At 42.5% G+C, this 14,137-nt stretch overlaps 1 protein-coding gene across 2 annotated transcripts in view; it reads left to right on the top strand.

Moving 5' to 3' along the window:
- LOC121541600 (syntaxin-binding protein 1) overlaps positions 1 to 14,137 on the top strand; it is a 51,214-nt gene that overhangs the window by 24,008 nt on the left and 13,069 nt on the right. For both annotated transcript variants that reach the window (XM_041850740.2, XM_041850739.2), the window contains exons 2-6: positions 1,062 to 1,111; positions 7,206 to 7,287; positions 8,371 to 8,447; positions 11,438 to 11,516; positions 13,559 to 13,662. In XM_041850740.2, coding sequence (XP_041706674.1) covers positions 1,062 to 1,111; positions 7,206 to 7,287; positions 8,371 to 8,447; positions 11,438 to 11,516; positions 13,559 to 13,662 — 392 coding nt within the window. The remainder of the gene's footprint in view (positions 1 to 1,061; positions 1,112 to 7,205; positions 7,288 to 8,370; positions 8,448 to 11,437; positions 11,517 to 13,558; positions 13,663 to 14,137) is intronic.

Genomic DNA, 14,137 nt, shown 5'->3' with positions numbered 1-14,137 from the left:
AGTAAAATCTGATTTAAAGAACAGATAAAACAACACATCACAGCACAACGCGGACTGTGAAGAGACACACACACGCTATTATTAGTAATGTAATGTAGTATTGTAATATTGTAATGTAATAATGGAGCAATGTAAAGTTGTATAAGGCACAATGTTTTGTATGATATAATGTTTTATCTCTGTTTGGACCCCAGGCAGAGTAGCTGCTACCTTGGCAACAGCTAATGGGGATCCTAATAAAATACTAAAAACTAAATGTACTAAGAGGGGTTGGATGACTTTGCTTTGATGAAAATGAATCCTTCCAATGGACTAGAATCACATATTCAGCACAACAGCAATTATACATGACAGCTATGAGACAGGCTGTCAAGAGCAGAGCAATGATGTCCCATAGAAGCATATTTTAGTGTCAGTGTGCTCTATGGTTGATCTGGAAGTGATGCTCACTACAGGGATGTACTATCCACCTGGCCCTGTTGACATTCTCTTCACTCGTCACGTGTTTATGTGTGTGTGTGTGTGTGTGTGTGTGTGTGTGTGTGTGTGTGTGTGTGTGTGTGTGTGTTTGTGAGCGTGGGGCTCTTTGGGCACACAGCCTAACTTAGGTGGGTTTGGCACGGTAGGATGCTGGTAAACTCTTGACAGGGTTGGTGTTCAAGAGAAAACAGGGCTGCAGGGCTGTGTTAGTTGTTATGAAGTTGTTGCAGGGAAAGGTGTGTGTGTGTGTGTGCGTGGGCATACTTGTGTGGATCCTCCATAGAGGAATAACTCTTCTTCAGCCTTGTTCCCAGAGGCGTGATGATGAGTGTGAGAGAGTGCTCATTTGTGTCCTGTGCTCTACTGTCACTCATTACTATATGGAATCAGTCTGCTTCTTGTCAATGAATCAAACCAGAGAAAATGACTGTATATTATTAACCTGTACATGTACGCTCAATTCTACATTTTGGCATTGAAAATAACTAAAAGAAAATCATATCAACTGAAATTGGAAGGATGCACATAGTGAAGAAGCATGTGAAGTAAAGAATGTTCTAACCTGCTCTTCTCTTTCACAGAGATTATGAATGATGTCATCAAGAAGGTGAAGAAGAAGGGAGAATGGAAGGTGAGAGGCCCATTTCAGTATTAGTATTTGTCTTTGTTATACTGCAGTTTAACCTTGTTTTCCTTTTTTTTATTCTGTTAATTGGTATCTTTCAGCATTTGTTCACAGAAAACACTTGACAGAGTTAATTCCCACAGTTGACAGATAAAAGTGAAATTGGTCAGTGGAACATGGACCCTTTGGTCTAATTACACTTACAGTTTTTATTTGGTATCACCAGGCATATAGAAAAATATTCTCCCAGATAAAACATTGAATGGCTAAATTATATTTGTGCCGTCCGGCTGTTACATTGTATCGTTATTTGAGCAACACACATCACGAGCAAAGACGATACATTGTATGATTTCACCTCACCTGTGAGAGTGAAGAGGAAATTCAGCAACTCTTCGAGGACAGTGGAAGTTGATAAAAATCCTTCTTTATTGTTCAAAGTAAAACCTACGGGTCCATACTAGAGAACATTATAAAAAGTTTAAAGTTAAACCTTTTCTCCATCTCAAAATCCACATCAGACAATTAAAATTGTCAATGTAGTTGCACGTGATAGAACGCTATGTTAGTTTTTTCCATCAGATAACCTGGCACACTCAGAGCTATGCTAACAAGACCAGCTGGACAAATTCTGTATCAGCCAATTACAACTGTTGACGTAGTTGGACATTATTGAACACTGTCATGGAAGTGTCCTTAACAGACATAAAAACAGCATGAATAGCTCACAGTGTAGCAAGCCTGGCTCCTGGTAATTTTCACAGTTTGCAGCAACTTCAAATCCCAGGTGAGATATCGTTTTTTCCTTTGAAATGTAGAATTACATTTATTGTGATAGTGTGTTGCGAAGGGATGTGCAGCAAGATTACAAATATGTGACCCATCACCTGGATTCGGTCCTATGTAGCATTGAGGATCAATGGGGAAGTAATTCTGCTTTGAAGTTGATAAACTTGTAACCCCACTTTTGAGAAAATGGCCCGTGAATGTTTTGGTACACCTCTTCTTTGTCTAAACCCTCTTAAGCCTTAGCCCCACCCATCTCTTTAAGGATTCACATGTGAGGCCATGTGCTAAACAGAGTAAGGCAGTGTAGTAAACAACCAAAGATTTCAAGACTAAAAGTGGTGAAAGTAGTAGCAAACAGTAGTAGGAAAAATACACTTGATCTAGTCATTGGCCTATATCCTAATCTGACTTTGGTGCAGGTCATGTTGTTCTTCACATTACCGTCTCTGGTAAACACATACTATACGTTTATTTGTCACATGCACAGGATACAGGAGGTGTAAATGGTACAGTGAAATGGTTACTTGCATAATGGAGTCTTTTGTTTAGACATGTAGCTAAACAATGAACCATAATCCAATGAACCATAATACCATGCATGCGCCATGCATGAATCTGCAGATAGCTAAAGCAAACCAACTAGGTTCAATGTTAGCTAGCTAGCTAACATTAGGCTATAACTAGCAATGCAAATGGATTTCTGAGATACTAACAATATTACTACACAGATCATTTACATAACGTTAGCTAGCGAACCAGCCAGCTAACGTTAGCTAGCTAGCTAACAGTATGCTTTAACTTGCAATGAAAATGACGTTCTGACAAAATTTGAAATGTATAATATCTGAAAATGTAGCTAGACAATTAAACGTAAACATGGATGAACGCTTCTCACTCTGTCATGGATGCCATGGTTGCCCTTAGTTTGAAGATGTAATCTGGAGACAGGTGTTTTATACAACAGCCTCCTGTGTATAGCCTCTCCGCATTTAGGAATCATCTCTCTGCTTCCACTGGGCATTCCACTGATTTCAAAACTCGGTCAACTTCTTCCGCGACAACAACACTGTTGATCGCCGTTTCTTCTGAGGACAGTGATGAGGGAAGACTCTACAATGTATGGTTCAATTGAAATGTTTTGACCTAAATCAGGGATTTCCTCATCGTCTGATTCATTTTCAGAGTCAGAGAGAGTCAGCATGGCACGATCGTCCTCCAGAAAGTAGTCCATCACAACTTTTTCCCACTGACCTTTTTCAATAGCGCTATTAAGTTCAGGGCAGCAATGCAACACTTTTTCAGTTCTTCATGACATCTTTCAAAAAAAGCTGCGGTAGAAAGTATTATCCACACATACTGAGCAGCTCATGTTAAAGACAGAAGCATGCTACATGGCAGAAGAAGTCCGAACTCATCTCTCGGCATGTCCAGCCCATCCATTATCTCAGCCAATCATGGCTAGCGGGAAGGTTCCTCTATTTTACCGTGGCTAAACAAACTAGGCTCGTAATTTAACCATTTTATTTGTATTTACAGATGGCATACAAGCTTGTTATTAACACACATGAAAGTTCACATGTTCCAGATGGCATTTCTGCCAAAACAACATATTTTGATAAAAAAAGTATAATAAAAAAACATTAAAATGTCTCACCTATGAAGTAGTGACATGCAACATATGCCTAGCTTCTTGAAACAGTATACATACCGTAATTTTCGGACTATAAGCCGCGCCTTTTTTCCCATTTTTCAACCCTGCGGCTTATATAACGGTGCGGCTAATCTATGGATTTTTACAGCTAACGGCCACTAGAAGACCTCCTAAATCTATGGATTTTACAGGTTACAGTCCACCAACTTTAACTCTATGGGCTCTATGACCGGTCCACGCCCCCCACCTTTAAGCGGCGGGCTCCAGCAGGAAAAGCTGGAGGCCGGAAAAGAGTGAGACAGGTAGCGCGCAAAAGTAAAAGTGGAACCGAGAGTGGTACGAGAGACAGAACGAGAGACAGAACGAGAGCAAGACAGACAGACATTACGAGAGCGAGACAGTTTGTCTCTTTCCCGACAATCCCCTCTGTGCACGAACCCTTACATATGGTAATTAAACATTAAAACACCTGCGGCTTATAGTCCAGTGCGGCTTATATATGTACACATCATTCAATATCATTCAATTTAGCTGCTGCGGCTTATACTCCGGTGCGCCTTATAGTGCGGAAAATACGGTATATTTAATGAGGAGCTTCTTGGAGTCCCTTTTGCAGACCGACACACTACTGCTACATAGGGGTAGTGTAGTGCTGCCGGAGCGCACCAGAGTGACGCTCCGCTACTTTTCAGAATGGTGCTTGTTTAATAAAGTTTAGATCAAAGCTGAATCAATGTCTCGCAAGATATTTTAATGATTCATTAGTATTCTACATAGGCCTAACATACCGAATATAATAGCATAGTGTAAATGCATAACGTGACTGTTAGACCAAAAACACCACTTAATTTTTTATTTAGGCTACACTCACATATATAACATTTTATATGCATTATTATAATCATCCACTTACGTATGCATTATTTGAATTCAGCATGGAGGACCAGGAGTGAACAGTTTTTTCCTTAATAAAAAAGCTTGATGCGAAGGGACCTCGAACCCACTGTGACTGTACCCCGAACATTCACAGTCAACCGCCATAGTGGTATACATCACCTGGCAGCAATGGTAGTAGGGGTACATGACAGCTATTTGACAAGACCATAAGGCTCTTCGACTTATGTACAATAAACTTAAATTATGTATAGACCTCCTTTGTCTTTTTCCCGTAAAAGCACATGGATGTGTGTGAAACAGATAAGCAAAAACATGGGATTTTGTCACATATGCGAAAACGTGTCTTTTGAATTTTGTCTAACGTTTTTAAATTATTACTAGGATCCCCATTAGCCGACGCCAATGGCGACAGCTAGTCTTCCTGGGGTCTGACACATAACAAAACAGACATTACAGACAAAAATACTTTACAATTTACATACATTTAAAAACATTAACATAGACGTTAGAGACATCACTAGCACCTTAGAGGCTGCTGCCTATATACATAGACTTGAAATCACTGGCCACTTTAATAATGGAACACTAGTCACTTTAATAATGTTTACATACTGCTTTACTCATCTCATATGTATATACTGTATTCTATTCTGTTCTACTGTATCTTAGTCTATGCCGCTCTGACATTGCTCGTCCAAATATTTATATATTCTTAATTCCATTCCTTTACTTTAGATTTGTGTGTATTGTGTGTATTGTTGTGAAATTGTTAGATATTACTTGTTAGATATTACTGCACTGTCGGAGCTAGAAGCACAAGCTTTTCGTTACACCCGCAATAGCATCTGCTGAACATGTGTATGTGACCAATAAAATTGGATTTAATTTGATTTGATTTACACACAAATATTTATAATTTATAATAACGTTAGTAGCTAGTAGCCTAGTCATCATGCCGTTTTGGCACACTACACTTGTGACAGACTAAGTGGAACCAAAGTAAACCTTGAATTTGGAGGTTTATAATATCCCTCTGGTGGCCAAGTTGACCTATTTTAAGAAATGCCATTGGTTGATGGGATATAAATTCTAAGATACACTACATGGCCAAAAGTATTGGTGGATTCGGCTATTTCAGCCACACCCATTGCTGACAGGTGTATAAAACCGAGCACACAGCCATGGACATAGACAAACATTGGCAGTAGAATGGCCCGTACTGAAGAGCTCAGTGGCTTTCAACGTGGCACCGTCATAGGATGCCACCTTTCCTAAAAGTCAGTTTGTCAAATTTCTGCCCTGCTAGAGCTGCCCCGGTCAACTGTAAGTGCTGTTATTATGAAGTGGAAATGTCTATGAGCAACAACGGCTCAGCCGCGAAATGGTAGGCCACACAAGCTCACAGAACGGGACCGTCGAGTGCTGAAGCGCGTAGCGCGTAAAAATCGTCTGTCCTCGGTTGCAACAATCACTACCGAGTTCCAAACTGCCTCTGGAAGTAATATCAGCAGAAGAACGGTTAGTCGGGAGCTTCATGAAATGGGTTTCCATGGCCGAGCAGCCGTACACAAGCCTAAGATCACCATGCGCAATGCCAAGCGTCGGTTGGAGTGGTGTAAAGCTCGCCGCCATTGGACTCTGAAGCAGTGGAAATGTGTTCTCTGGAGTGATGAATCACGCTTCACCATCTGGCAGTCCGACGGACTAATCTGGGTTTGGCGGATGCCAGGAGAACGCTAGCTGTCCGAATGCATAGTGCCAACTGTAAAGTTTGGTGGAGGAGGAATAATGGTCTGGGGCTGATTTTCCATGGTTCAGGCTAGGCCCATTAGTTCCAGTGAAGGGAAATCTTAACGTTACAGCATACAATGACATTCTAGACGATTCTGTGCTTGCAACTTTGTGGCAACAGTTTGGGGAAGGCCCTTTCCTGTTTCATGGATGAACTGGAATGCCGACTGCGAGCCAGGCCTAATCACCCAACATCAGTGCCCGACTTCACTAATGCTCTTGTGGCTGAATGGAAGCAAGTCCCCGCCGCAATGTTCCAACATCTAGTGGAAAGTCTTCCCAGAAGACTGGAGGCTGTTATAGCAGCAAAGGGGGGACCAACTCCATATTAATGCCCATCATTTTGGAATGAGATGTTCGATGAGCAGGTGTCCACATACTTTTGCATGTAGTGCATTTGATAGGCTGATGCAGAATTTGTTACAGGAAATAATCACTGCCAGCTGGTCAGGTTATAATAGGGCTAAATGTGCCATGTTATCTAATGGGAACAGCTAACATGTAGCGTTTTATAACGTGGAACTACTTTGACGATTTTAATTGGCTGATGTGGATTTATTGTTACAGGAGCTACATTTCTTTTCTGTCACGGATTCGCGGGTCACCTTTTATATTTTCATAAACCATGTTGCAGGCCGTTTAAACTACTCAGGCCACAAACTATCCAGTCATGTTACCTAGCTGGCCAACCTGGTAACTTGACCAGTATGGTTTAAGATGGCACTAGAAGAAAGGGGGTCCTGGATAGCTACTTCAAAAGTAGTCATATAGGCCTAAGGTAGGCTATCTAAATTAATTGAAATCAATCTCTTTTTCTGGACATTTTTAAGTTGGGTGCACTGCACCAGTGCTACCAATGAAACATTTTAATATGATTAGAGAGTCCTAACCTTGTTTTCCGAAACCTCTGTCTTACTCCTTCCTCTATCTCAGTCTCCATGGTTTCACATTGTTTTCTCTTCCTTGTCTCAGGCGTTGATTGTGGACCAGCTGAGCATGAGGATGCTATCCTCCTGCTGCAAGATGACAGACATCATGTCAGAGGGCATCACCAGTAAGCACTCTGCTCTGTTTAAACCTCATCATATAATAATAATAATATGCCATTTAGCAGACGCTTTTATCCAAAGCGACTTACAGTCATGTGTGCATACATTTTTACATATGGGTGGTCCCGGGGATCGAACCCACTACCCTGGCGTTACAAGCACCATGTTCTACCAATTGAGCTACAGAGGACCACGTGTCATCAGCCTCCATTGTTATACTGTATGTGTGACAGGTGTAGATTGCCTCTGCATTGTGTTTTGATTGGCTTACATATGGCCAAAGGATCAGGGTTGGTGTAGATCTTTTATTCTCTGATAATGACAGGAAAACGTCCATGAACAAATGCTGTGCTGCCCTAATACATGAATATCCCAATATATTTGTGGGAGACCATTTCACTGTAAGTGAGCATATAAACTCATTATAAGTGTTTTAACATATAGGATTGATTATGATTTCATGGGGAAATGTTTCAGTAACCTACCTCTTCCATATGGGTACAGTAGAAAGGGAAGAGGTCGGAGGGGTCAGGGGATGTTTATGAGGGGGAATACAGAAGGAGAAGGAAGTGTGCGACATTAAAAGGGGCACTTACAACAACAAAACGAATGTTCACTAATATCAGGCATGGGAACTATTCAGGTTTTGTGTAATTCTACATGAAATTCAACACTTGTTACATAGGCACTGTAGCTACCATTTGGCTACCATGACTCAACCATCAGCAAACATGATATAAGCACATATCTCTCTCTCTCTCTCTCTCTCTCTCTCTCTCTCTCTCTCTCTCTCTCTCTCTCTCTCTCTCTCTCTCTCTCTCTCTCTCTCTCTCTCTCTCTCTCTCTCTCTCTCTCTCTCTCTCTCTCTCTCTCTCTCTCTCTCTCTCTCTCTCTCTCTCTCTCTCTCTCTCTCTCTCTCTCTCTCTCTCTCTCTCTCTCTCTCTCTCTCTCTCTCTCTCTCTCTCTCTCTCTCTCTCTCTCTCTCTCTCTCTCTCTCTCTCTCTCTCTCTCTCTCTCTCTCTCTCTCTCTCTCTCTCTCTCTCTCTCTCTCTCTCTCTCTCTCTCTCTCTCTCTCTCTCTCTCTCTAGTTGTGGAGGACATAAACAAGCGGCGAGAGCCTCTTCCCACCCTGGAGGCCATTTACCTGATTACCCCCACAGACAAGGTACACACACACCAGCATCTCCCTCTCACAGTCTATATTTAGAACACTGTCTCTGGCATCTTTCTGTACTCACTGTACACAGAGACCATATGCCACCGTTCTGTATAAGATGGTACTCAAACCCAGGGTTGTTGACTCAGCCTACGCAAACCACACAATACTCCTGTGTGTCTGTGGACAGGATCTCTAGCTGACTGGACTATACCTTCCTACCTTCCTTCTACCAGCTTTACTCTCCACTTCTCCCCTCCTTATTCAAACACATACAGTACATGCAGGCACACGCTGACAGACACATGCTGAACACACACACACACACACACACACACACACACACACACACACACACACACACACACACACACACACACACACACACACCTATATCTTATTATACTTGTGAGGACGTTTTGGGGACCAACAATTGATTACCATTTAAAATTATATTTTCCCAAACCCTAATCCTAATCCTAACCTTAAACCCTAACCCTAAACCTAACCACTAACCCTACTTGTAACCCTAACCCTAAACCTAACCCCTAAGCCTAAAATAGCCTTTTTACAAGTGAGGACTGGCAAAATGTCTTGTGTAAACCAAGAATGGTACTCACAAGTATAGTAAAACATGTACACACACATACATACACACACTCACACACACACACACACACACACACACAGTCTTGTACAGCTAACCTTGTGGGGACACAAAATTCAGTCCCATTCAAAATCCTATTTTCCCTAATCCTAAACCTAACCCTAACCTGTACTCTTACCCTAACCCTAACCCTAACCCTAACCCTAACCTTAACCCAAAAACCTAACCTTAACCTTAACCCTAAAGCTAACCTTAGCTCCTAACCCTAACCCTAAAACTAACCCTAGCTCCTAACCCTAACCCTTAACGTGATTCTAACCCTAACACTAATTCTAACCTTAACCCTAAACCCCCTAGAAATAGCATTTGACCTCGTGGGGACTAACAAAATGTCCCCAGTTATATTTATATATATATATATATATATATATATATATATATATAAAAAAAATTACCCCTTTTTCTCCCCAATTTTGTGATATCCAATTGGCAGTTATAGTCTTGTCCCATCGCTGGAACTCCCGTACGGACTCAGGAGAGTCGAAGGTCGAGAGCCATGCGTCCTCCGAAACATGACCCACACTGCTTCTTGACACACTGCTCACTTAACCCGGAAGCCAGCCGCACCAATGTGTCGGAGGAAACACCGTACAACTGGCGTCCGAAGTCATTGCACATGCGCCTGGCCCGCCACAAGGAGTCGCTAGAGCGCGATGGGACAAGGACATCCCGGCCGGCCAAACCCTCCCCTAACCTGGACGATGCGGCGCCAATTGTGCGCCGCCTCATGGGTCTCACGGTTGCGGCCGGCTGCGACATACAGTACCAGTCAAAAGTACCAGCTTCATGAGGTAGTCACCTGGAATGCATTTCAATTAACAGGTGTGCCTTGTTAGAAGTTAATTTGTGGAATTTCCTTCCTTCTTAATGCGTTTGAGCCAATCAGTTGTGTTGTGACAAGGTAGGGGGGTATACAGAAGATAGCCCTATTTGGTAAAAGACCAAGTCCATAGTATGGCAAGAACAGCTCAAATAAGCAAAGAGAAACGACAGTCCATCATTACTTTAAGACATGAAGGTCAATAAATCTGGAAGATTTCAAGAACTTTGAACGTTTCTTCATTTGCAGTCGCAAAAACCATCAAGCGCTATGATGAAACTGGCTCTCATGAGGACCGCCACAAGAAAGGAAGACCCAGAGGTACCTCTGCTGCAGAGGATAAATTCATTAGAGATTGCAGCCCAAATAAATGCTTCACAGAGTTCAAGTAACAGACACATCTCAACTGTTCAGAGGAAACTGCATGAATCAGGCCTTCATGGTCGAATTGTTGCAAAGAAACCACTACTAAAGGACACCAATAATAAAAAGAGACTTGTTTGGGCCAAGAAACACGAGCAATGGACATTAGACCAGTGGAAATCAGTCCTTTGGTCTGATGAATCCAAATTGGAGATTTTTGGTTCCAACCGCTGTGTCTTTGTAAGACGCAGAGTAGGTGAACGGATGATCTCCGCATGTGTGGTTCCCACCGTGAAGCATGGAGGAGGAGGTGTGATGGTGTGGGGGTGCTTTGCTGGTGACACTGTCTGTGATTTATTTAGAATTCAAGGCACACTTAACCAGCATGGCTACCACAGCATTCTGCAGCGATACGCCATCCCTTCTGGTTTGCGCTTAGTGGGACTATCATTTGTTTTTCAACAGGACAATGACCCAAAACACACCTCCAGGCTGGGTAAGGGCTATTTCACCAAGGAGAGTGATGGAGTGCTGCATCAGATGACCTGGCCTCCGCAATCCCCCGACCTCAACCCAATTGAGATGGTTTGGGATGAGTTGGACTGCAGAGTGAAGGAAAAGCAGCCAACAAGTGCTCAGCATATGTGGGAACTCCTTCAAGACTGTTGAAAAAGCATTCCTCATGAAGCTGGTTGAGAGAATGCCAAGAGTGTGCAAAGCTGTCATCAAGGCAAAAGGTGGCTACTTTGAAGAATCTCAAATGTAAAATATATTTTCATTTGTTTAACACTTTATTGGTTACTACATGATTCCATATGTGTTATTTCATAGTTTTATCTTCACTATTATTCTACAATGTAGAAAATAAAGACAACCCTTGAATGAGTAGGTGTGTCCAAACTTTTGACTGGTACTGTAGCCTGGGATCAAACCGGGGTCTGTAATGACACCTCAAGCATTGCGAAGCAGTGCCTTAGACCGCTGCGCCACTCGGGAGGCCCCTGTTAGTCCAATTTTTTGTTCGTTTACTATTCTTGTGTTCTGGTCCCCACAATAATAGTTAAACACATCCACACACACACACACACACACACACACACACACACACACACACAGACATTTTACTCTCTTGTGTCCTTCTCTCTCCAGTCTGTGCAGACCCTAATTGGAGACTTCAAAGACCCCCATTCAGCCAAATACAAAGCAGCCCACGTCTTCTTCACTGACTGTGAGTTGCTCCCTGAGGAGCCTTTCCTCTACACCTCAAGTGCTGTGCGGATTCACTACACAGCTCAATGGACATTAATGTGACCTCAGCCATTCATTCTTAGTGGAGAGGGCTGTGATGTTGGTAAAAGGGCTTCATGGAAGGAATAATGTGCAACAAAAGAAAACACTTTTTTTATTACAAAACCAGAGTTGATCTAGACACCCAAAATAGAGCTCAGAGTTTTCAGCATCATCATCCTTTGAAACAAGGGTTATTAATATACTGGCCCATCTTTTAATATGCTTTTATCCGAAGCATCTTACGGTAGTGTGTGCATATATTGTCATACAGTGAGGGAAAAAAGTATTTGATCCCCTGCTGATTTTGTAAGTTTGCCCACTGACAAAGACATGATCAATCTATAATTTTAATGGTAGGTTTATTTGAACAGTGAGAGACAGAATAACAACAACAAAAATCCAGAAAAACGCATGTCAAAAATGTTATGAATTGATTTGCATTTTAATGAGGGAAATAAGTATTTGACCCCTCTGCAAAACATGACTTAGTACTTGGTGGCAAAACTGGCAATCACAGAGGTCAGACGTTTCTTGTAGTTGGCCACCAGGTTTGCACACATCTCAGGAGAGATTTTGTCCCACTCCTCTTTGCAGATCTTCTCCAAGTCATTAAGGTTTCGAGGCTGACGTTTGGCAACTCGAACCTTCAGCTCCCTCCACAGATTATCTATGGGATTAAGGTCTGGAGACTGGCTAGGCCACTCCAGGACCTTAATGTTCTTCTTCTTGAGCCACTCCTTTGTGGCCTTGGCTGTGTGTTTTGGGTCATTGTCATGCTGGAATACCCATCCACGACCCATTTTCAATGCCCTGGCTGAGGGAAGGAGGTTCTCACCCAAGATTTGACGGTACATGGCCCCGTCCATTGTCCCTTTGATGCGGTGAAGTTGTCCTGTCCCCTTAGCAGAAAAACACCCCCAAAGCATAATGTTTCCACCTCCATGTTTGACGGTGGAGGTGGTGTTCTTGGGGTCATAGGCAGCATTCCTCCTCCTCCAAATATGGCGAGTTGAGTTGATGCCAAAGAGCTCGATTTTGGTCTCATCTGACCACAACACTTTCACCCAGTTCTCCTCTGAATCATTCAGATGTTCATTGGCAAACTTCAGACGGGCCTGTATATGTGCTTTCTTGAGCAGGGGATCCTTGCAGGCGCTGCAGGATTTCAGTCCTTCACGGCGTAGTGTGTTACCAATTGTTTTCTTGGTGACTATGGTCCCAGCTGCCTTGAGATCATTGACAAGATCCTCCCGTGTAGTTCTGGGCTGATTCCTCACCGTTCTCATGATCATTGCAACTCCACGAGGTGAGATCTTGCATGGAGCCCCAGGCTGAGGGAGATTGACATTTATTTTGTGTTTCTTCCATTTGCGAATAATCACACCAACTGTTGTCACAGTCTCACCAAGCTGCTTGGCGATGGTCTTGTAGCCCATTCCAGCCTTGTGTAGGTCTACAATCTTGTCCCTGACATCCTTGGAGAGCTCTTTGGTCTTGGCCATGGTGGAGAGTTTGGAATCTGATTGATTGATTGCTTCTGTGGACAGGTGTCTTTTATACAGGTAACAAACTGAGATTAGGAGCACTCCCTTTAAGATTGTGCTCCTAATCTCAACTCATTACCTGTATAAAAGACACCTGGGAGCCAGAAATCTTTCTGATTGAGAGGGGGTCAAATACTTATTTCCCTCATTAAAATGCAAATCAATTAATAACATGTTTGACATGCGTTTTTCTGGATTTTGTTGTTGTTATTCTGTCTCTCACTGTTCAAATAAACCTACCATTAAAATGATAGACTGATTATTTCTTTGTCAGTGGGCAAACGTACAAAATCAGCAGGGGATCAAATACTTTTTCCCCTCACTGTATGTGTGGCCCCAGCAGGAATTGAACCCACAATCCTGATGTTGTAAGTGCCATGCATGCTCTACCAACTGATCCACCACTCACACTCACATCAACCTCTCCATGTTTCAGCCTGCCCAGACCCACTGTTCAACGAGGTAGTGAAGAGCCGCGCCTCCAAATCCATTAAGACCCTGACTGAGATCAACATCGCCTTCCTGCCCTATGAATCACAGGTACCAAACGGAGGGAGGGAGAGAAACAGAGGGAGGGAGGCAGGGAGATATAGAGATGGAGGGAGATTGAGCGATCCAGGAAGAGCCAGAGGGAAAGATCCAGCGATAGAGGAATCCTAGAATAGCCAGAGAGTTATGTACATATCAGTTTACTACTACTATGCATATTACCTTCTACTAACTACCTGTTATTTTATGCTGCTTATTATTATTTATATTGATTATTGTACTGCAATGTTGAGGGAGCTGAGCTAGCACGTAAGTATTTCACTGCACCTTTTATATCTTTTGTAAACTGTGTATGTAACAAATACAATTTTTTGAAATCGATTGAGATGGAGAACGGTAGGATGGGGAGAGAAATTGTGAAATGCTGAAGGTGAGGAGAGAGGGTCGGATAGAAGAGAAGACATACAGAAATAGGGATGGAGGGATGTCAGCGAAGAGAATCAGAGATATAAATATATGGAGAGAG

This window comes from Coregonus clupeaformis, chromosome 27 (genome assembly GCF_020615455.1).
Source record: "Coregonus clupeaformis isolate EN_2021a chromosome 27, ASM2061545v1, whole genome shotgun sequence".
Lineage (NCBI taxonomy): Eukaryota > Metazoa > Chordata > Actinopteri > Salmoniformes > Salmonidae > Coregonus > Coregonus clupeaformis.
Note: the sequence above shows the minus strand (reverse complement) of the source record. Positions and strands in the feature narration are given on the sequence as shown.